The sequence below is a fragment of the Anopheles stephensi genome, chromosome 2, assembly GCF_013141755.1.
Source record: "Anopheles stephensi strain Indian chromosome 2, UCI_ANSTEP_V1.0, whole genome shotgun sequence".
In the NCBI taxonomy this organism is placed as follows: domain Eukaryota; kingdom Metazoa; phylum Arthropoda; class Insecta; order Diptera; family Culicidae; genus Anopheles; species Anopheles stephensi.
Genome location: NC_050202.1, coordinates 76417958 through 76440238, shown reverse-complemented (window position 1 = coordinate 76440238; position 22281 = coordinate 76417958). Strand labels below are relative to the sequence as shown.

Here is a 22281-nt window from a genome sequence, read left to right as displayed (position 1 = left end):
TTTTAACCAATCGTGTAAGAATGTCCGTTCACCGTAAACAACCCGGTCGCATCCGTACCCCTGTGAGATAAGCATCCGCGTACTTGTTTTGGTTTTTTCTTTACCCCTGCTGTTTAGAACATAAGATTGCCGGATCGCATCGCACCCCCAATCGCCATGCATTGACCTATGCTCAGCACAATGTGATTTTCGATTCGTAAAAAGCTCGATCGACAGCAACTCATCCGTCGGTTCAGGGGGTGAGAACAGGTTCTCACGAACACGCATACACGCATCACACGGACGCGATAACGTCGTCGATCGCGTATGCACGGGAGCGTGCTTGCACAAACACGAAAGATCATTAGAATCTTTGTAACCTTGGTTACGGTCAGCCGCAAACCGGACCGGACATTGCGAGTGCGAAATGTAAGTGAAGCTCAAACGCCAACCGTAAACGATTTTGGGCAGCAAATAGACCGGACAGACCAGATGATTCGAAAGCGAAGAAAGTGGCCCGCGGCGGGATTGCTTTGTGTGTTCGTGCTGGTGACAGCATCGTGCGGTAAGTCTAGACCAAAAGTTGCCCTCCTTCGACCCGGGGAATTCCCATGTGCGTGTGCTTTTGTTTTTTTTTTTCGCTACGCCATCGCGTTCACAGCAGCATCTGCGGCATCGTTTACACGCGATCGTCGAAAAGTGTGCAACTACTACGAGTGGAAATGTAGCAGCGGGCAGTGCATCGAGTCACATCAACAGTGTGATGGGGTGATCGACTGCAAGGACGGATCGGACGAAACGTCCAAAAGCTGTGCGTTCATTCGGTGTCCCAGCTACGCTTTTCGCTGCCAGTACGGGGCGTGTGTCGATGGGAATGCACTGTGCAATGGGGTACGCGAGTGTGCCGACCATTCCGACGAACATGCCCACTGTCCTGGGAACAGCGGGATGATATTGGCCACACACGGCAACTGCTCGTGAGTATGGATGGTGTGTGGTACGATCAGTTTGATGGGACCACAGATGATGCTGAGCAATGCTTGTTACCTTCTTCCAGCAATACCGAGTTTGCGTGCCACTCGAGCGAATGTATACCGGCCGATCAGGTGTGCGACGGGCAGGAGGATTGTCCGGACGGTACGGACGAAACGCAGCAACTGTGCAGCCTTGTGTTTTGTCCATCGTTTTCATTCCGCTGCAGTTACGGTGCCTGTATCGGCGGGTACTCCAAGTGTGATGGTGTGATCGACTGTCGGGATGGTTCGGACGAGGATGAGCTGCTGTGTGGAAAGCCATTCCCTTCTACGACACCACGCCTAACGACGGTGATGACCTCAACGACGACCACAACTTCAACCACTACGCCAGCACCAGTAACCGGTCCTCCGGGGTCGTGTCTGGTCCCGGCAGCTCCAACGAATGGACGCATCGTGCTGGACGAAAGTGCTCAAAACGTCCTGATAAAGGCGGGCGAGTTTATCGAGAACTATAACTCCGTGTACGTTGCGTGCGGCGATAAGTACACGCTTAAGGGAGCGGCCACCATTGTCTGTCTCGATGGTGAATGGTTGGAACCGTTTCCGGTTTGCGAGAGTAAGTCAGCGCAGAGGTTCCCGCTTAGCCATCTCCTCATTCTTCCGTTTTTGTTTCCCCCCTCCAGAGTACTGTTCCGAAATCCCAATCAACGGAATCACGATCGAACCGTTCTGTGAGTACCAGCGACGCCAGATTACCTGCAAGCGGCCACTGCCACCGACCACGCGAGTACGCATCGGTTGTCGGGTCGGCTACCAGAAACCGCTCGAACCCGTCAACGAAACGCTCACCTGTGTCGACGGCTCGTGGGACAGTGCGGTGTTTCGCTGTGAACCGGTGTGCGGTACGCCAACACCCGACGCCGAAGCGTACATTATCGGCGGCCGTAATGTGTCCATCGCCGAGGTTCCCTGGCATATGGCGATCTACAAAAATCTGAACGAAGACACACTGTCCGAACTACGGTCGTCCGACTGGCAGTACGTGTGCGGTGGGTCCATCCTTACCGAGCGGCTCGTCCTGACCGCCGCCCACTGCTTCTGGGCGACGGAAGGATTCTTCCCCAAGCGCTTCTTCCGGCTGGTGGCTGGCAAGTACAGACGGGAGATCAGTGCGATCGAAGCGCTACCGCCCCAGTTCTTCCAGATTCACGAGATACTGCATCAGCCCCAGTATCAGGACTTTTCCGGCTACTACAACCTGGACATTGCGATCGTGGTGCTGAGTGATTTCATCTCCTTCCGCACCTACATCCGGCCGATCTGTCTCGAGCGAAACCTGCGCACCGAAAGCGAGAAGCGCATCAAACCGAACAGTGTGGGACGGGTGGCCGGGTGGGGATTCACAACCACCACCGGCAACCTGAGCAGCGTGCTGAAGGTGATCGACATTTCGACGGTGGATTATGTCACCTGTCGCGAGTTTTCACCCATCGCCTACCGGCCCTTCCTGACGGGCGATAAGTTCTGTGCGGGGAATCCAAAAACCGGGACCGGTGTGTGTCAGGGCGATAGTGGAGGAGGGTTTGCGCTGGGGAAAGAGGTGGCGGGCGATACCGTGTACTATCTGTACGGGTTGGTGAGTTCTGCGCCGCGTGCATCGGACGGTGGGTGCGATAGCAACAAGTACGTCGCGTTCACCGAGGTACAAAACTACATTCCTATGATACTGGACGCCGAGGGCCGGTATCCCGTGATATAACAGAAAAAACCCATCGTCGTCGTCTCAAGCATTTTGGATTCGTTGGATCGTACTTTATTTTGTTCCGTGTTAGAGCGCTTGCTTCACATGCATAGATGTTAGGATGTAAGGATTGGAATGCGAGCAAAAAACGTTCCCTTTTTGGTGTGTTTTCCTTCCTTCTCTCCTTTTCTTGGACTGGAACTGGATTACTTGAACTTGAACTTTCCCCACGGTGGGTGGTAGCAGTATCACCCTGTTTGCTGGCCAAATAGGGGCCACTCCACTCCTCACAATCTTAAAAAAACAACGAGCAGCAAATCACCAAAAAAGCGTTCCGAAATCATCTTCAAACGTACACCCTCTCTGTACCCCTCTCTTGAATAAGATTGTTTTTAAATATTCCTTCATTAAGCGCACAATACCTAGATGTCTCTAAACAAGCATTTATTTCTATCCCTCAATGGATCACCCGCTGGATTGTACCACACTGATAGAGGAAGAGACTCGCAAACACTCACACACATACACTCGATTTGTCTTGAAAAGAAAGAACAGAACAAGCTCGGCAACACAGTTAATTGTATGATTGAAACCCCTTAGTGCAAAAGTAAACGCTCGATCAACGCACTCAAAACGTAACACCTTTCGTTTTACTTCCTTGGAACTCACACCTCACGCAGCTGCTTAAGCGAATAAGTACATCTGGTTTTTTTTTTTGTTTTCTTGATGCAAAATCAATGTAAATACCACAGAGCAGTTCGGAATGTGCTGTTACTCTTTCAGATCCTCCCTAACGAGGGGGCTGCCTGCTGCGTGCAATTGGCGCATAATTATGGCGAATGCAAATATGGAAATGATTATGTCGGTGATTTTAGCAGCGACGCGTGCAATACTTCTTCGGTCGGCCGCCGGAAGGGACAGTGCGTTTGTTAGTATCCGGACAGATCGGCAAAGGTTAGGTCCAGTTCGGCAGCGATTGCTTTGTACTTTGATTTCTCTTTGTTGAGCTCATCTGGAAGGGTTAGATAAGAGAAGAGAAGCGAGTGTAAGAAAGTGTTTCAATATTAAGTTTTTTTTTCGTTTAATAAATTTATTGCACTCAAAAGCAGTTTGAAAAACCGGTTTAACGAACGATTTGAAAACGTGTCGCTCGGATTGCATACACTCAGGCGTATGTTGAAGAGATCAAGTTGCTTGCATGCGGATTGCATACTTTAGCGGTGCTTTGAAATTTAAACGATTATTTACATAAAACTCTTCAAAATTCGATGGTAAGCCGTTGAATAATTAAGTGAATCGAATTCACTTCGCATTTCTCTACTTTTTAAATAGGCGATCTCGAGAAACTAAATAATAAATCATAACAGCGCTTCATTTGCATCTCTCCTACTGAACTTAAAATCTTAATACTTACTCAAAAAGCTACAAACGCTCAACTTAACCAGCTACGAAACAAAATAAAACAAAAACACAAAACAAACTCTATTTATCGTCTTGAAAGAAAAATGAGGCTTTTATTTCATACGAAGGAATATTTCGCTAAAAATAATAAAACAACAGAAGGAAAGCATCTTTTCTCTACCAAGGACACACAACACAACACCAAACGAAACAATAGAGAAATGAAAACTCGTAACACGTGCTGCTTTCTCCAATCGAGTTATACCGGCGTTGTTCTTGCTGCATTTCTTGTCGTATAAGTACTCTTAGCTCTTTATTTATTGGATTTCTCTCAGCGGTTTTACCTTCTTCTTCTTCTTCTTTTTTACCCCTTTTTTATAATAAACATATCATAATACATCGAAATAAACAAGATAGTTGCTGTGTGTAGGTGTGTGGTTTTACTTTTCTTGTTAATGCCGCACTTTTCATTATTGTGTGTGGCCACACACACGCTCGCTCTTTCTTTCCGTTTTCTCTTCTTGTGATTGATTTTACAAGCATCGGGGAGCAACGGCGTTCCATTCTGCGCTCCTGCAATAGCCCTATAGAACGCACATCCACCTTCAGTACCAACAATCCGAACGCAGGATCCCGCGCTGCTGAAACGGCGATAACAACGGGTGGCTGGCTTTCGGTAACGAAACGACACAGCTCATCCTCACCAAGTCGGAAGAATCGCATCGTTCGCTTTCTACTAGTGTAATCGGTGTAGTCGGAAACATAACAGCAAAGATTGATCAGCAAAACACGACCCTCACCAGGCCGCCCCCAAACAGGGGCCCACAGGCAGGGTGTTCCGGTGGTTATCGGTCATTCTGTTGGGGGAGCGCGATCCCTTCGCTTTGTGGTACTACTGATGGGTGACGTCGGGGCTGCCAGAAGACACGAGCCTGGGCCACGTGTTCCTCCCGTTCTGCATTCAGCGATGATGTTAAGCTCGCCAACTTGCTTGCGGCGCTTCATCCCTGGCACGGCGACCAAATGGCATCCACCACCACCAACAACCATTCGATGGCGATGGCGTACTGCTGATGGCATTGAGACGATGATGGTGATACTGCCAACGGGTACCGAGCGCTTAAAGGGAAGAAGCCTTGCATCCGGTGGGGATGGTTTATTCCTTGAGAATGAGCTCGACGAAGGCGGTGTCGAGATCGTCCCCGATTTCCCTGTACTTCTCCTTCTCCATGACGAGTTCGTCTGCCACGCGGAAGTTCAAGGTGTAGAGAAACAGAACGGAAAATTCATAAGAATCATTGCAACTGGTATACATGGTAGTAGATCGCAACTGATCGAGCGTTGATCGCATGTGGATGGAGCGCAGCAGCAGCGGGCGGGTTGCTTTCCCTAGTTGCGAACACACGTGGCACACGCCCAATCACTCATTCGCGGCACATTCGGTGAGTTAATATAGGCGTTGGCCGGTTACTGGGTAAAAGCATTTCAAACGGTGTAGCAACCGGGGGTGTTTCGTCACCCGATACAGTTTACTTCTTTATCGATTTATTGGTATTGATTTACAGTAAAAAAAAAGAGAGAGACAAACACACTAACACATCCCATGTGGCGGTATTATGAAAAGAAGGCGGTAATAAAAAAAAAGGATTAATTGTTGCTAGCGCACAAGCACAACGAGCAGCAAAGGAACGAGAGATTTGTAGCAAAAGCAGGTGGGGCAGGTGGCTCAGTAAGCGGGGGGGGGGGGGGGATAAGGATCGGGCGATCGGGGATTTACGATGCTGGTGCTTCAGCTTCCGGTGCTGGTGCGTCCGCTGGTGGAGCTTCCGGGGCTGCTTCCGGCGCAGGAGCCGCTTCTCCTTCCGGTGCTGGAGCGGCTTCTCCTTCCGGTGCCGGTGCCGCATCAGCAGCCGGTGCAGCTTCACCCTCAGCTGCTGCTGCAGGGGCTGCTTCGGCCGGTGCTGCTGCTTCGGCCGGTGCTGCCGCTTCCGCCGGTGCCACTTCCTTCGCCGGGGACGACTTTGGCGTTGTGCCGGTGGACGAACGCACGTACGGCACCTCAGCCGCCTCGGGCGGGAAGTGCTTGCGCAGCTCGAACGGGCTCGGTGTGCGGGCCTTGGTTGGGCCGGCCGGTGCACCTTCGCCTCCGGCTGCCGCCGCCGCTCCGTCGCCCTCGGCCGCCGCAGCCGCTTCCTCCTTCGGTGCTGGCGGTGGCGGTGGTGGCGTCGGCAGCTTCGGCGGTGGCGGCGGAGTCTTCGGCTTCGGGCGACGCTCCGTCCAGATCGGGTCGATGCCGGGGATAAGATCGACGAAGGCAAAGTCGAGATCGTCACCGATTTCGGCGTACCGTAGCTTCTCCACGATCAGCTCGTCTGAGCAAAGATGAGGTTGGGAATTTCGAGCGTTAAGAAGCATTTGCCCCGTGTGAGCGGGCACCGGGTAGCGAATAAGAAAATAAAAGCAGACATAATGTAAGCGAACCAAGCGCAAAATAAAAATAAAACCATAAAAGCCATACATAGAACAAATAAAACACGCGGAGAGACACAAAAAATCACATAAATGAGCTTACAAAAAAAATACAGCGCACACGGGAAACCACCGGATGGGTTTGTGAGGGTTTTTTGTTCTCGATTTATGATAAAATAATATATTATAAACACTCAAATACAATAAACGGGGTTCGTTCTTTTTTTTTTCTCTCGCTTTTCGTTATCCCACATTGGACCTACGATCGACTTCTTGGTGTGTCTGTGGTTATCGCGTGTGTGTGTGTGTCGGGGGGGATTTTTCTTGCTGGTTGAGGAAAGTGTGTAATCGCTGTGTGGTGTGTTTTTGTGGGACCGTAGTGTGTATCGAAGTGTCGATTATGTGAACAGGCGGGAACGACGAATACTTCACACGCGCGCTCGCACACATCATTCTTTCGATCGTCCTTTCCCGCGTAAGCTTATCGTCGTATCTAAACTAGCATTGAATGTATAAGAAGAAAATTGAAACTCCTAAAGGCACGTTCGTTTTGCTGGCACGCACGCACGCGCCTTTCAATTGTCCTGCTGCCGCGGCAGGATGATTCAAACATTTTGTCACTCCTAGCTCGACTCTGAATGGGGTGAAGGAAAAGGGGATCTTCTTTACGCTCTACTTTCGATAACCGGCACGGGACCTCCACCACCGGCGGCAGATACAGTCCAAACATGCTAAACCCTGCCAATGACGCCGTGGTGCCGTCGGTGACCTATTCGCTCTAGTGTTAACATCCGCACATTCCTCCTGCTTTCGCGTACGCACACAGCAGCGGATGATGCTTCCGCTTGTTGCGGACAGCGGGGAAGGATGGTGTGCAAGGGTGTGGGATGCTAAAATAATAACATTTAAAAAAAAAAGCGATGATAAAGGAGAACAAACAGGGCGAGCAGAGAAGAAATTAAATCTTCACGTAGATAAAAAAAAGAACACGAATGAGGCATAACATGATGCCACGTTCAACCAATTGCAAAAAGGGACATTTACACTGTTTTCTCTCCTCTTTTTTTTTGTTTTGGAACTGTTGTTTCGAAAAAGAAAAAAAAAACTTCAAAATCTATCTTTTACTTCCGGAATGCCATCGTTGGAATGTTGTTCGTTAATGGGTCTTTCTTTTCTGTTTAAATGGCGTGTGTGTATGTGTGTGTGTGAGTAAAATCAATTAAAAGCACGGTAGCCCGCCCACCGCATCAAAATACGCGTTACGCGGGTATTGGGAAGATCACCTAGAACCTTCAAAAACAAAATTCATTCCCTAATCTCGAAAAAGGCTGTCCCCGGTTGGCTTCAACCACGTGTTGTCTGTCTCTTGATCCTCACAACGCAACTTTGCCCTAGCTCACAAGCGATTCGCTAAAATGCAACAAAGAAAACTTAAAACACGACACAGAGCTGTGGGTGTGTGTGTGTGCCGCTTCTCTCTCTCTCTCTTCCTTGACTTATGGTGTATGTGTAGGGAAAACTTTTTGAAAAATTGCATTATTGGTCCTCAATCGATCGACACACTCATATCATAGGGGTTTTCTTGTGCGTGTTCTGCTAATAAAAACGGAATCCGTTGGCCATACCCCCCCCCCCCCCCCATCATCCGTGTTTCGCTCGATATGTTTAAATGACACTCTCTTCCTGCTGTCCTCTGATCGATGGAGCCCTCCAAAGCCTAAACTTTAAATGAATGAATTGGGGTAGTTGTGGCGGTTACGTGTACACACACACACACACAAAATGCGTTGGTCAAATTATTTTCGTGCGGCGTGTATTTCCCTGTGTGGCTTGCTTTCCTTTTTTTGTTGTTGTGTGATGGATTTTGGCATTACGTACATCACTCTCGGTGCGCACACACACTCGTTTTGCATTTTCCTTCGGGCTTCGGCCAATAATAATAATACATTTATTTTTCCCTTCCCCCAGGGCGCGGTACACACACACATTCTTCCCTTCCCCACTCGACCAACATAAATTCTGCTCCTCTTCTCGCTACTTAACAAGACGCGATCGGTGTTGTGCGCACGCGGTCTTTTGGGTGGCGCGGCCATCATCCATCCACCCCGCCATCATCATCATGATCGTCATCCATACTAGCGCGCGGCATTACCGAGGACGCCCCCGATGTGATCCCCCCGCGCTCCTTACATGTTCTGGATGTCGTGCAAGGTCGCTTCCATCTCCTCCTGAAGCATTTTGTTTCTGGCACGCTCGACCGTCAAATCGTCTGTGGTTGTGTTTTTAAAGTGTGTGTGTGTGTGTTATCGATGCGTGTTGTCGGGAGCATGATTCGACGAGGTTCGGCGGTGGCAATTTCCCCGGTGGTCGATGCATTTGGTTATTGGATACGCAACAATGTTCGGCAATATTTGATTAGCAGAGGCATGGCACACACACATCGCATTCGCAAAACAAACGGGAAGGTTAAGGGAACACCAAAAATAAAATAAAAAAAGAAAAGGGAAAATAAAAATCACAAAAATCACATAAAAGAAAAATAAAGGAGCTAGCGTTTAAAACGTTTAAAATAAATTAGAGCTTTTTGCAACTATTTCACGCTTTTGTAAGGAAAGGATATCATATAAAAGTGTAGCTAAAACTGATAAAACTTCAAACAAAACAGTTAGCAAATATTACAATATTATTAAATATTGGGTAAAAGACTCGAGAAGGCCCCGCCCCCCTGACAAAATTTGTTAGGCACTGTAGGATTTACGCCCGCATTACACGTTGCGAAAGTATCACAGTGTGCTTTCAGTGTGGTCAAAAATGGTTGAATAAAGTCGAGTGAAATATTGCTTATTCTTCGATTAAATCCCCCTCCCTCGATCCTGACCATTTATATTGGCTTACAGGAGCTACGTAATAATTGTTGGCGACCAACCAGGCTTGCAACACACACGTTGTTCCCCGACTTAAACCGAACATTGATTCGATGGATGCTTGTTAACGGGCATAGATATTCAGAAAAGGAGGAAAAATAAGAATAATAACATTTCAACTCACTTCTTAAAATGTATTATCATGCTCTACTCGCTTTCCAGTAGCAGTATTAAGGAACAATGCACAATGTTTATATGAAACGAGTTATGGCCATACAAAAATCCCACTGTGCAATAAAAATTACAGGCCACAGTGCTGCACACAAAAGATTCTACGGGGAAGGCCTTCTCGCGTCTTTTACCAATAAACTCTCTATACAATTAAAAACAACAACAACACAACGAAAACTCTTCAGCAATCTGATTTAGCGTTTAGCGATATTAATACAAATTGGCACAGCTCATCCATCGTCAGTGTGCTTTGGTTGAGAGATCTCATATGAATGGACACAGCACAGCTCTCCTCGTTCACGGTCGTTAGGAACGTTATCCACGAAAGGATGAGCGTAATCGGACGCACACGCAATCGGACACACGGACACACTTACCTTCGAGTCTGTCGACTTCCTTCTGCAACTTCTGAACGGAACGTTCAGCGAATTCAGCGCGGGCCTCAGCCTAGAGATACCGGATCCAGATTGAACGCAAAGGGGCGAAGAGATAAGAAAAATTGTATTAGAATTGCTTTGTCCTTTGGAAAAAACGTAAAAAGCATCGTGCAAAGGGGAGCGTTGCTGGTTGAATGTGGATCATACTCTTTGGTTCATCCATTGCACGGGAGGATCGTCACACATTCAACCTTTTGCCCCCATTTTGCTTACCGACTAAGCAAAACAACTAAACCGAAAATATTAGCATGCAATCTAAGGCTACAAAAAACAACTCCCCTATATCCTGGTATACGCTTATTCTAAATATTCCTGAACATCATGTTTGCCTGTAATCCTCGTTTGGATTAGTACACAGCAGGGGGGATTCAGTTAGAGGTTTTGTCGCTTCCCTAGCGAGAGCAGCGAGACAGCAGCACGCGCTAATGTTGGGCGAAAGCTTGTGTTATGCTGGCGATGGTTATTTGAGCAGAAAACGGAAGCCGCGGGGCACTGGTTGGAGTTGACCCCGCAAGCCGGATAACAACACAACACAGTAACCAACATCACACAGTTTCATGTAACACGGGTATAGACAAGTTGAGTTAGGTAACGGAAAAACCACCCCCTTACCTCACCGGTGCGCGCGCATTTAACTTATCGCCGTTACTGTTGAGAGTGGACACGCTGAAGAAGCCCTGCTCCTACTACCTACACCATCATATCATCAAACAGCCTAACAGCCTAACACCACTATAACCAACCCCATCTTTTCCTGCTCACGGGGTTAATAAGGACAGATTGTAAAGGGGTTTCGGGAGACACCTTGACTGCTTGTCACTTTGGGGACAAGATGGGAATGGGATTAGAAAGCAAAACCTGCTGCTGTAGTCAAGATTCTGCACACCTCACGAGATCCTTGTAAAAGCATTATTTTTAAGGGAATGTACCCCCCTTATTCGGCAGACCAAATGAACGATGCGTTGAAAATGCTGGAAGAGTGGATCTCTGGAGGGGCAGGCAAGAGGAATGGAAAAGCGAACCGAACCTGTTAAGGGCATATCGTTAAGAAGAAATAGACACGAGAGCGTCGCGAGATCTCGCGACAGAACGCGCACTTACGTTGGTCAGCTTGTCGTTCAGCTGATGGATCTTGTCCTCAACGGAATCGCGAGAAGCCATTGCCTTTTGGGGGGGGGTTTGGGATCAGCGCGTAATTGTTTGGAATGAGAAGTAGGATTAGATGAGCGAGAGAGCGCGAGGGGGCGAGAGTGTACCGCAATACGGTACTGGAGTTGGGAGTCTTGAGTAGTTTCAGTGGTCAGTCGATTCAAAATCGTCGGGGGGTATTATGATCCTTCTTGGACAGCTGATACACTTCGGAGGATGAAATGGGTGGTCTTCGGAACGGAAGGAAAATGGACTTGAACACGGGGACAACAGATGTTGGAGGATCGACACGTGGGACAAACATGGATGCGCGGACAGACACACACACAGACATACAGAGACGCAAAGAGACACACAAACACGCATACAATGTCACTGCTAAGCGGCGTGTGTAGGCCAGAGCGTGTGGACACAGCGGAGTTGGCTTCCTTTAATTTCTGTTGTGCTTTTCCTGGGCAGCAGCAGCAGTTAGGCATATTTAACCTTTCTCGCTGTTGATAAACAGAGCAACAAACAACAATGGGCGTGTGTGGCAAGGTAACAATAGTTTTGGCGAGAACAAAAACAAAATGGAATGTGCATGGCATGCAGAACGTTCTCCCAACGCGAAGGGAAAGTCATTCTTAAACGCCAAGGATGGACGAAATGCGAAGGGAAAGTGATGCCATTACTGGGACGGACGTGAATGTGGAGGTCAGTCAATCTTGCCATAGTAAGGGGCGAGGGTCTCCATAAAAAAACCATATCGCCTCTAAGCTTGTGAATAATGCTAAGTCTTGAAGCGATCTGAGTATCTGGGTAAAGCGCAACGTACACAGGTGGACAAGGGATGACACGGGAGGATAAAGGATTCCTAGACGAACGGACGGACACGTACACGGATAGAAGGAATCAACGGTACAACACTCGCAGCGAGAAAGGATAGAGTGGAGCAGCAGCATAACTTGGGGGGGGGGGAGATACAGAGACATCAGCAGCATAATGGGATATCGCACAAAAATCGCTACAAAACAACCACTCAATGCTAGGTGTCACACTGAGCGATCACTACTACGGGGCGTGAAACGGGTCAGCAAGACGGTGAGGACAGTAAAGAGACGAGGAGAGCATAAGAGGCATAACAGATCCTGACGCTGCTATGACTAACCTTTCAAAAGTGGCGTGAGTTTGGCAAATAAATACTATTTAGTAGAGAGTAAACGAGCGTTCGAGTAAACGCATTCTCTATGTGCTCCCATTACCCCCAACAAAAAACCCCATCTAATCAGAGACAAATACTAGAAACGCTACACCTACTGCTGAAATGTTCGTTCCATTTCCACAGGTTCCTGTACCTCCTTGAGACGTTGATCCAACACCCTCACTTGGCCACCGTACGATTCCTCTCGTTGCGTTGCCTATGCACCATCGTCATCGTCGTCGCGAGCAGCAGCAGCAGCACACCGGTCGATTGTGTTGTGTTTTTTTTGACGATTCCGGACACGTGTGGCATGTCCGTTCCCCCCATCAGGATTCATCAGCAACAACGGTTCATACACACACACGCGCACACAAGTAGTCAGTACATTTAAACCAGGCGGACACACAAACACAATGATCATCGATCGAGCGAGGATCGAGCGTTACGTTTGTGCGTGTTGCCGCCATCGTCCGGTTATCGATTTTATTCGATTTTTGAACATCCATTTATGGGCGACGACGTCGTTTGATGCAGGCAGGTTAATCGTGTTGCGCATTTGGGTTTTATTTTTGTAAGGGTTAGTAGTAGTAGTTGGTAGTTGGTTGATATCGATCAGATGAGCACGACGAGAATGGGAAAGTATATGAAAGTATAATAAAATAGTATTTATTAGAAACACTGGTAACTATTTTTTGTTTTGTTTTAATACTTTTTTTTAAAACCTTGAGAGATTCTTTTCAACGTAAGTGAATTCAGCATAGTACTCCGCTCGACGTAGCAGTCGCTGATTTGTGTGTTGGGAGAACACCATACAAATCTGTGTAGCTAGTGATTGCATAACTTTAGGGGCGTTGTGAAACCCAAGACACAAACCTTCAAACGTCAGCCGAAGCAATACACTTGAACACTAAACAAATGCTGCATTGTGCACTATTATCAAAGACGCTCGGATTCGCACGGTTAGAGGGGCTGATGTATGGGAGGGAGCTGATCAGTTTCATGATTGAAGAAAAAAGAAGAAAACAACTCACACACTTCAAAAAAACACATTATTTGCTAGAACAAGTAAAGGGGGTTAATGGTGTCCTTTTGCTTTTTCTCGTCATCAAACAAAGGGTTTGCCGGAGAGGACAAAGAAAACCGAAAGCAGAAACATCACAACAACATATTCACTCGGCACAACAAACACACGGGGGGTTGCATTAAGACGACAAAAAAATAAACGCCAGAACGGCAACAGGATTGCTGTACCTCCTTTAGACGGGTGGTGAGGGTCTTGATCTGGTTCTTGTACTCTTCCTCGCGTTGGTTAGCCTACACGCAATCATTGTGACAAAAGGCAGAGGGCGCACGCACACACACAAATTTTGATTTGTGGTGTTTTTTATCAAAGAGTCAGAGACAAAATAATCCCGAACAGCATCATCGGCACAGCAAGTGTCGACAAGAGTTGGATACGGAGTTTTTTTAGGGGAGAAAGCACAGAGATTGGGGTTTGTATTTGTTTTTGAAACGAAAAATTAGAAATAAAAACGATTTAGACGAGTAAGGGCAGTAAACGCAACACGAGTGATGCGCTGTACGTAGGAGATTGTGGTCTGTTTGCGAATGTGGTAAATCGAATACGCGTCCGGGTAGGTAGTCACGGGAAGGATTGCAGCGGTTGCTGGAGGATCAAGAGTTAGCCGAAACGTTTCTGGATCGATCAGATCCATCAGTTGGAGAGGATCGGTGGTGAGCAGAATCGAATCGCTAAGGAACTCTTAGTCAACCTCAACAACCGCAACAACCTCCCAGTAGTGTGTCGTGTCTGGTGTGTTTCGGGTAAACACGAATCCGAAGGATGGAATCCACCCCTCGGATCGTATCTCCCCGTTGGCATGAACCGTACCGCCGGACCGGCACAGGTTTATGCAGGTCAAACATTCTTACCTTTTCTTCCGAGACTTCCAGCGACTTCAGGTTGTTACCGACCACGCGCAGCTCCTCCTCAAGCTCCACGATCTTGCTGCAAATTGGGCACAGATGGGTTCACAAGGCACAACGGGGGGAGAAATTGGAAGGTAAAAAGAAAAAAAAAAAACATTTAGTACATTTTTCTTACGAAACTCTGCAAAAAAATGAATAAATTAAGGTTAAAACAACCAAAGCGTTTTTAGTGCTATCAAACAATGTTTCACCGTATGAGTTCTCGTAAGAACGTTTAACCGTGCGCCGCGGCCACACAAAACATACAAACCTTTCGTTCATCTCGACCTTCTCCTCCGAGCGCTCGAGGTCCTGTTCCATGAGCACCAGCTTTCTGGCCACCTGATCCAGTGCGGCCACCATTGCATCGGGTGTGGTTGAAGCATCGCCGTTGGTTGTTAGCACCGTGGCCGTGGGCATTGTTATCGGAAGCACAAAACAAACAGCGCACACACACACGCACACGAAAAGGGGCCGTTTGCAGGAGAGGATGATTCCGTCCGTACACCACCACACGCGGCCAATCGTTGCCGTCGTCGTCGTCGTTTTGCCGCAGAAACCAACCGTCGAGGATGCCAGGAAGGATATAGATCATGCGCGTCGTAGTGTGGTGTTGAAGACGTCGTGTTAAAGCCGAGCAGCAGCAGCAGTAGTGAGGGTTAGTCGCAAACACGACACGCATCCAAATATAATTGATCATCCGTCGATCGGTGTGTGCACACAACAATAACAAAAAACACACACAAGCAGAGCACACAGTCATGATTGTGTGCACAGCCGAGGGAGTAAAAGTAGACAAGAAAAAGGGGGTTGAGGTTAGTATATCACATCGGTAGGTCATGGCAGTCTTTCGCAGTGTGTGTTGTTGTGAAGGTGAAGAAACCGTGCCCCACATCGCTTCGTAGTAGGCTGCTACATCGAGGCGATCGAGCGCTGTATCTGTGAAGGACACCGTGCTCAATACGCCGAAGGATAACGCCATACGTCAGCGAGCAAAGGATGTTGTTCGTGGGGAGAGGTTTGCGATCTTCTTCAGGCCCGATCAAGCATTAACTTTTTACCTTCACAATCACACACACACAGAGCGAAACGATCATAGAAGAGGTTAGTTATGTATGATGCTTCGTTATTCGTTTATCAAGCATGAATGGTATCGAAAGGAGCATGAAGGAAGGATGTTGTGGAAATATAATAGTGTATGTGGGGTTTGGGATGAAAAAAATATAAAAGTAAAGCTGAGAAGACGTTCCTATTCCAGCGCAAACCTTCACACCATTGGGGACATATTCCTGATGTCGCTCAGATGTTTAGGAATAGGAGCAGCAAATTAAAAGCCAAACAACAAAAACAACACACACAAACAGCAATTCAACGCAAAAGAGATTAGTGTAAACCATCAACTCTGCAGCACAACCCGCACAATTCGCCAGCTTAAAGAGAAATTAACATCCAGTTGGAGGCTATCCACATTTCACCACTTTAAACGAACGATTGCTTCAGGGGTCATGTTTGGTGTGCACCCTTCGCGGGTGGAATGCATCCGGATCCGGTCGCGTTTCCAATGTGGTCCGACCAATTAACAGCCTCTCACCTTTCACTCGACAGTACAATAAACGTGATTTACTCGACCTCTTCTTCGAGATGGCCGGCTGTTGATTTCACCGCTGCTGTCGGTTGGCCGTACTCTCTCTCTCTCTCTCGGCACTCTAATTTTGTAATAAAATCTTCCCATAAAAAAAAACCAACAGGAACAGCGAGTAGATGTGGAGGCGATCATCGATCTGGGTCGGGGCCGACCGAAGGGCTTTTCACCACTAGAACAACGCCGGGCGGACACAACAAGGGCCTACCTTTCTTCTTACTGCTTCTTCAGCTTTGGGCAAGAAAATCGACACTCTGGTAGCAGTAGCAGCAATGTGTTAATAATGCAATTGTAGTACACACTCGGACAGAAAAACACACACACACGAACACACGAACAACCCGGGGAGGAAACAGGGCAAAAGTACGTACGCTTCACCGGCTTCGGCGCGCTCTTCAGCACGCTCAAGATCGGCCTCAACCATGGCCAATTTACGGGCGACCTACACACACACACACCCCGCGTGGCCGGATCCGGAAATGTGTTGAACCCCAAGCCGATTCGATCAATCGACAACGGTGACGGCGTACGGGAACAGTCGCGTGAGCGGTGGAAGAGATCGAGAGGTCTTAGTATCATCATATTCAAGTGGACATTCTACATAGTATCCGGTTCCACATGCAATGCACACATAACTCGAACAGGATTGGGGGGACTGTTAGTTGGGGCTTCACACACACACAGCTCCTATGTTAGCGATATAGACCTCTAGCCTATGACACGCGCATGCAAGAGGAAGAAAGTATGTCAACTGTCTTAAACATATCTTTCTTCTTGAAGTAACACTCCCTTCATCTAGGTTGAATAATATTTTACTCAAAAATCTTGCATAAACGAATGCAATGCTCGCTGGAAATGCGTTGCTCATCAATCTCGATCTAATGCCGCTTATAAGTAAATGAGTAACAGTTAACGGGGACGTTCACCTTCATTCTGTTGCGATGTTTATTCCAATGTCCTTTCTTTTAAGATCTCCGATTCACAATCGAATCCTTCAATGTCCGCTGTTAATTAGTATATTTTATAGTTCTTGCAAATCACTATTCAAATCTATCTACTACTACTATCAAATTGATACTTTATAACACAGTTTTACTGCACTTATAATAGGCATAGAAATAGTTATTGCCTTGAGTTACTGTACTTTTTCTGCTTATATCCTGTCAGTATTTGCTCGCACGATTTTTTTAAACTTTCTCAAGGGTAGTCCAGCGTTATCACAACTGTGGCAACAATAACTTCTTCTATGGCGGTGAAACCTCGAATGATGTTGGCCTCCCTTTCCTGATTTCCTCTGACTTGATTTTGCCCGTAGCTGGATAGTCAGTCCTGTGTACGGGACGGTTACGGTCTGGACGGGATTCAAACCGCGGTTCTGCCATCAGACTTCCCCAGTGCAACTTAAAAAACTTTTTAAAACAAATGTGATGATCACATGATCACATGATCACATGATCAACTATGTTCACAACATTTAAAACAAATCATATTTTGGATAAAAATTCATAATCTTTTTTCTAAATTGCAATTCAAATAGTTGTTGTTATCTTCTTCTTTCTTGGCCTAACGACCTCTAAAGGTCATGCCTGGCCATTTCTTGCTTTCTAGACTTATTGCCACCGCATAGTTGGATAGTCAATTCTCACTATGGGGAGAACGAGCCCAGATGTGATTTGAACCCCGGCCCTGCGGTGTGAAGACCGGTGCCGCTGTCGCAACTACCGGCCTGGTAACTAGCTGCTGTTATATTATTGCTTAAAACCTCAGCATGATTTAAGAGATGAAATAAAATAGTCAATCAAGCGTTTACATATTCTAGGAACTCTATTCCACTTAAAACGGAAAGAGTTCAACACCAAACCCAAATAAATTCATCGTCAGCAATATTAAAAATCTCGTTAGCAATACAGCCAGGCAGTCGAAGGCGCTACAGCCTCCAAAGTTCGTGGCTTGGTATTTCTGGCTTCCTAGACTTTATTTATACCCGAGCTCAGGATAAGTCATTCCTGCGAACGAGGAGACGACCATGTCGCGTGAAAACCGGCGCCACTGTGGTAGCGGCGACCCAAAAGACTGGTCGTAAGACACTTACTAAACAGATTGTCTAAAGGCTGACGATCTCATACTTGGACATCTTATAGCTGAGTGCTTCCAAAGAAGAATAATTAAAACACCCTTCCAAACAAAGGTAAGCCGAGAATTTGTGGTAAATTACCAACAGTAATAATCGTCTTAATTATCTAATCATTCCAACAGATACTTCCGAATTACACAATCTTATTCATTTTTATGAAATACGGATAGGGTAATATACTATATTTCTCATGGCAGGATTCCGATATCGAATCCCATCCGGGTCGTTCCCCCTAAGAAAGGCCAGCGGGACCTAATTAGTCGGTCGTTAAGCCACAAAAAAAAATGAATTAAACGAATTAAATTTATTTACTAAATATAAGTACAGAATATTCTTTCGGACAGAAAAAGGAACATTGGACATTTCGAAACAAGAACACATAGCATGAAGGCAAACGTCAGTCCTCACTCACCAAACACTTTTGCAAAATAACTTTCCAAACATTACAGTAAGATGCTTTATTGCTTCTTCACAGTACACGGCGCGGCACACCATACAGTGGACAGAAGACACAGGCAATACGGTTGGGTTGCAATACTTTATTGTGTGGTCGATAAATAAACTCGTCGTCGCTTTATTGCTTCATTTTTAAAATATTATATATTTTTCCTGATGTGTTTGTTTAGATGCCGTATATGTTGATATAGCGCCTCGTCATACTCATTCATAGTTTTATATTTTTCTTCCTTCATTAAGCAGCACTTGACGGGACGATTTGATTCATTCCTATCTGATGCGATCGCACACGAGTTTCGTTGGGTGTCAGTGTAATAGCATAAGATGGAGATGAACGTCCCCACATTTGGAGTATACAATTCACATCGTTAATCGCTTTCTCTATTAGAACTCGCGTGCGTATGTGCAGCGCACGATCGGTACACAGCATGGTGTCTCGGCTAGCAATGGTAGTAGATTCCGATTTGTTTCATTCGATTAATTTATTCGCTAGTGGTAAACCTTTCCGACTGGCGTAAGAAACTCTTCTCCTTGGTTCGTAAGCGTTCTTTTCTTCTCTCTGCATTGCTTTTTCTCTATTTCATTCCTTATTGTTTTTCAGTTTCCATTTCGGTTTGACCCAAAGGACGGAGAGCACATTTTATAAAAGAACAAAATTTGATTTGATTGTGTTAACTGTGTGTAACTCAAAAGCACTTCTCTCGAAACGTAGCAGATGAAAAATATTTATTTCCAAAAATTGATCGGCAATCTATGTGTGTTGCTGTTCGCTTTAATGTGAGTACTATGCTAAAAAAAACACAAATGGATAATAAGTTTTACGGTTACAAAATCTATTAACAGAAAAGACAAGCTGCACTTCGTTCTATCTTGCCTTGATCTCTCTTCTTCTTGATACAAACGTTTAGTTCTACTACAAAAAGCACCGATTGTGTTAATATATGATTGGCTTTTATCACGGCCACAACAAGAAAAGGCACATACGCGTGTTCTCTGTTTGTAAGCTTTCGTCCGTCCAGCTTCCGCTTTACGCCGTTCATTTCCGTTTCCGCTACGCACCGTCGCGTGTACACTCCTCAAACTTCCTACTCTTTCTTTGCATTATTCGTCTCGATGAGCAACAACATTTTTTATACGCTAGAGCATTGCATCGTTTCAGATTATGACGAGCTGACCCTTGGCCCGTGGCAAGCCGATGGTGATGGGTTTTACACCACATTTTTCACCATCAACCATCGAAAGGAAAAATCTGGATGGAAAGCGCGGGCGTCGAGCGCCCACCCTCCTAACACCGAGCGCCGTCATTGTTGTTAGTTTAGCATACAAAAAAGCTGTTGTGGGGCAGCAGCAGCACGAGAATCATCATCATCACAGGGTTTCTTTTTTGGCAGGGTGCTTTCTGGACGGTTTCTTCGGTTTGCAAGACAAGGGAGGGCCTGAATAGATACACATTCCACAGCTACGCTTCGGAAACAGCCAAGCAGGGTGGCGAAAAACAGAGGTCTAAACATTGCTAGCTGTGAACCAGCGCTCTGTCGACCAAATGATTACATCTCTATCAGCATCATCCACCGACCGCCGTGGTGAGGATGATGATGGAGGATGGTTGCGTGATCGTATATATGAAAGAAAGAAACTGTTTTTTTTTATCGGCCTGTGGACGCTGCGAAGTTTAACGCCCTCATCATTAGGACAATGTGGAAAGTGGTCGATGAAAACAACAAAGTGCAGGCCATAAAGTCACCAAGGCACACGACCAGCATAACACCATCACCATGGACATTACGATTAGGTGCAAGAAAATCCACAAAACGTTTCCGTGATGGTTTCAAGTGCTCTCCACCACCAGACAGCTGTACCACCAAGCTGCTTGTAAAATGTGTGAAAAATGGACCAAGTCCATCAATTTTGGCAAGATTTGGGCCGATGATTAAATTCGCTATTTATTTTGTTCCGCTGGGAAGGTATTAAGTTGGCAAGATGGGTGTTTTTTTTTTTTTGCGAATCGCATTGGCGATGTTGGGACAACATATGTTTCAAGGGTGGGCTGGTACATTTTGAGAACAAAAAAAGAGCTTTTTTTCTCCAGAGCTCACATATGTGTCCTTCAGCTTATCCTCTAGCACCAACAAGCAACCCCCACGGCAAAATGATACAACCCTGTGATGTGATTAAAACAAAAACGCTCCTAACTCTAACCGATAGACTTCAGACGAAACACACGGAATTGGTCGACCGGAGGCGCACAAATTTATTATCGTTTATTGGTATTGTTCAGTGAAAGAATATAGATTCGGTGTGTTTTAATAAAATAAGACCACAATGCTTGTGTGCCCCTGTGACCAGATTCTTAGTGCCTCTCTTTGAACGGGCTTGTGTTAGTAGGCTAAACTTGGGCCCCTAATGCTTGCCTTCGCTATCAATCTAATCCCTTTCAGCTTCAACCAACATACGCACACTCGCACACATTCAAGTCATTCATGAGATGAAACATTCTTCGAGGGGGCAAGATTTTCCTCGAAGAACCTCACACACACAATCCTTTCGTCCTTTTCTCACACAGCTCACGCAAATCCATACTGCATGCTGCCCGTTTCGTCCTATCCTGTCCCCTCCCTGCGCTAGCAATCCACCACAAACCCGACAAAGCAAAACACACCCTCGGCTCCTTGCCCACAACACACTAAAAACGAAAACAGCCTAGCCTAGTATTAGTCAAGTGATGTCTAGCGTTTGCACCTCATCGTATTTCTTATCGGCCTCCTCAGCCATGAAGCGGGCCTCCTTCAGCTGGTTCTCAAGGGCGTCCATGCGCTCCTCATCGGCCAGGGCGCGGTTCTCAAGAACCTTGCGGGCGCTGCATTATTTTGTGTACGACGACGGCGTTACATTACATTACATAGTTACGTATAGAGTAAAACGTATCACAGCACGGGTGGAATGTTTTCGGATTTTTTGTTTTGTTTTGTGTCGAATAAACGATGACGTTGGGCGGGCACAAAATAGGGGAGGGCGAGAGTTTTCGTTGGCGGCGGGATACGGCGGTAGATTTTTTTGTATATCGGTAGAGAGCGAGCGAGTGAGTGCCGGATACGAGTTTAACAGGATAAATAAGTATAGCGAAACCCCACCAAATGCACAACCATTTTAGCGAAAAACATAAAGGTTGCGTGCCGTTGGGGCAAGAGAGATTGTGTGAAAGATAAAGAAAGAAAGAAGAAAAAAAGACAAAGAAACCATTATAAGTGATGTGGATCATTGTCACCCTTCGGACACGGAACACGCAGATCGGCCAGACAACCAGACGACGGTCAAAGCTCACGCGCAGCAATTGATCACAGATCCCATACGCAAACGACGCGTACCGAGCCGAGAAACTAAAGAAGGAGAAGGACAACGTCGCAAAAAAAAAAGCCCTAGCGAAGACGCACACAAACGGACACTACTGCAATGCAAGGAATCCCAAATTACCCAAAAGTCATCCTCCAACAGAGCCCGGAGTCTATCCATAACAAACGAACTGAACTGTAAATGTTGGAAGATCTAAAGATGCCTGAAAAGGGCATCTGTTTACGATTATGAGAAGGTGGGATAAGTACGAACTGTACTACTATCCAAAAGACAGCGACATTCGAAGCGCCTGGAGGTATGCA

The 22281-nt window shown here is 46.5% G+C and overlaps 2 protein-coding genes across 49 annotated transcripts in view; one reads left to right on the top strand and one right to left on the bottom strand.

Annotated features, from left to right (window-relative positions):
• Nucleotides 1-224: 224 nt before the first annotated feature.
• On the top strand, nt 225-3336 carry LOC118507719 (modular serine protease-like). Of its 2 annotated transcripts, none has more exons than XM_036046667.1 (4): nt 225-544; nt 641-956; nt 1037-1572; nt 1640-3336. In XM_036046667.1, exons 1-4 carry the CDS (start codon nt 307-309, stop codon nt 2713-2715), a joined length of 2166 nt encoding a protein of 721 aa, XP_035902560.1. In that variant the 5' UTR covers nt 225-306; the 3' UTR covers nt 2716-3336. The 2 variants fall into 2 exon arrangements, with proteins under 2 accessions (XP_035902560.1, XP_035902561.1); XM_036046668.1 differs by having other exon boundaries at nt 226-544; nt 644-956.
• Nucleotides 2743-22281, bottom strand: part of LOC118507718 (tropomyosin-2) — a 39883-nt gene continuing 20344 nt past the window's right edge. For 10 of the 47 annotated variants that reach the window (XM_036046631.1, XM_036046635.1, XM_036046634.1 and 7 more), the window contains exons 4-9: nt 21368-21485; nt 16410-16480; nt 14361-14436; nt 13680-13742; nt 10040-10109; nt 5587-6470 (exon numbers count right to left, since the gene is read on the bottom strand). In XM_036046631.1, the coding sequence (XP_035902524.1) occupies nt 5872-6470; nt 10040-10109; nt 13680-13742; nt 14361-14436; nt 16410-16480; nt 21368-21485 (997 nt within the window). In that variant the 3' untranslated portion in view covers nt 5587-5871. Of the gene's footprint in view, nt 3710-4182; nt 5341-5586; nt 6471-6704; nt 8837-10039; nt 10110-11200; nt 11264-12582; nt 12646-13679; nt 13743-14360; nt 14437-14667; nt 14739-16409; nt 16481-21367; nt 21486-22281 lie in introns of those variants that run through there. The other 37 variants (XM_036046645.1, XM_036046646.1, XM_036046649.1 and 34 more) reach the window with 20 other exon arrangements.

What these genes read in the sequence shown, in the direction of transcription:
- LOC118507719 (XM_036046667.1), top strand. Translation starts at nt 307, where the DNA reads ATGCACGGGAGCGTGCTTGCACAAACACGAAAGATCATTAGAATCTTT. An exon ending in GCCACACACGGCAACTGCTC is followed by an intron (nt 957 to 1,036) that starts GTGAGTATGGAT and finishes ACCTTCTTCCAG; the next exon opens with CAATACCGAGTTTGCGTGCC. An exon ending in ACCGTTTCCGGTTTGCGAGA is followed by an intron (nt 1,573 to 1,639) that starts GTAAGTCAGCGC and finishes TCCCCCCTCCAG; the next exon opens with AGTACTGTTCCGAAATCCCA.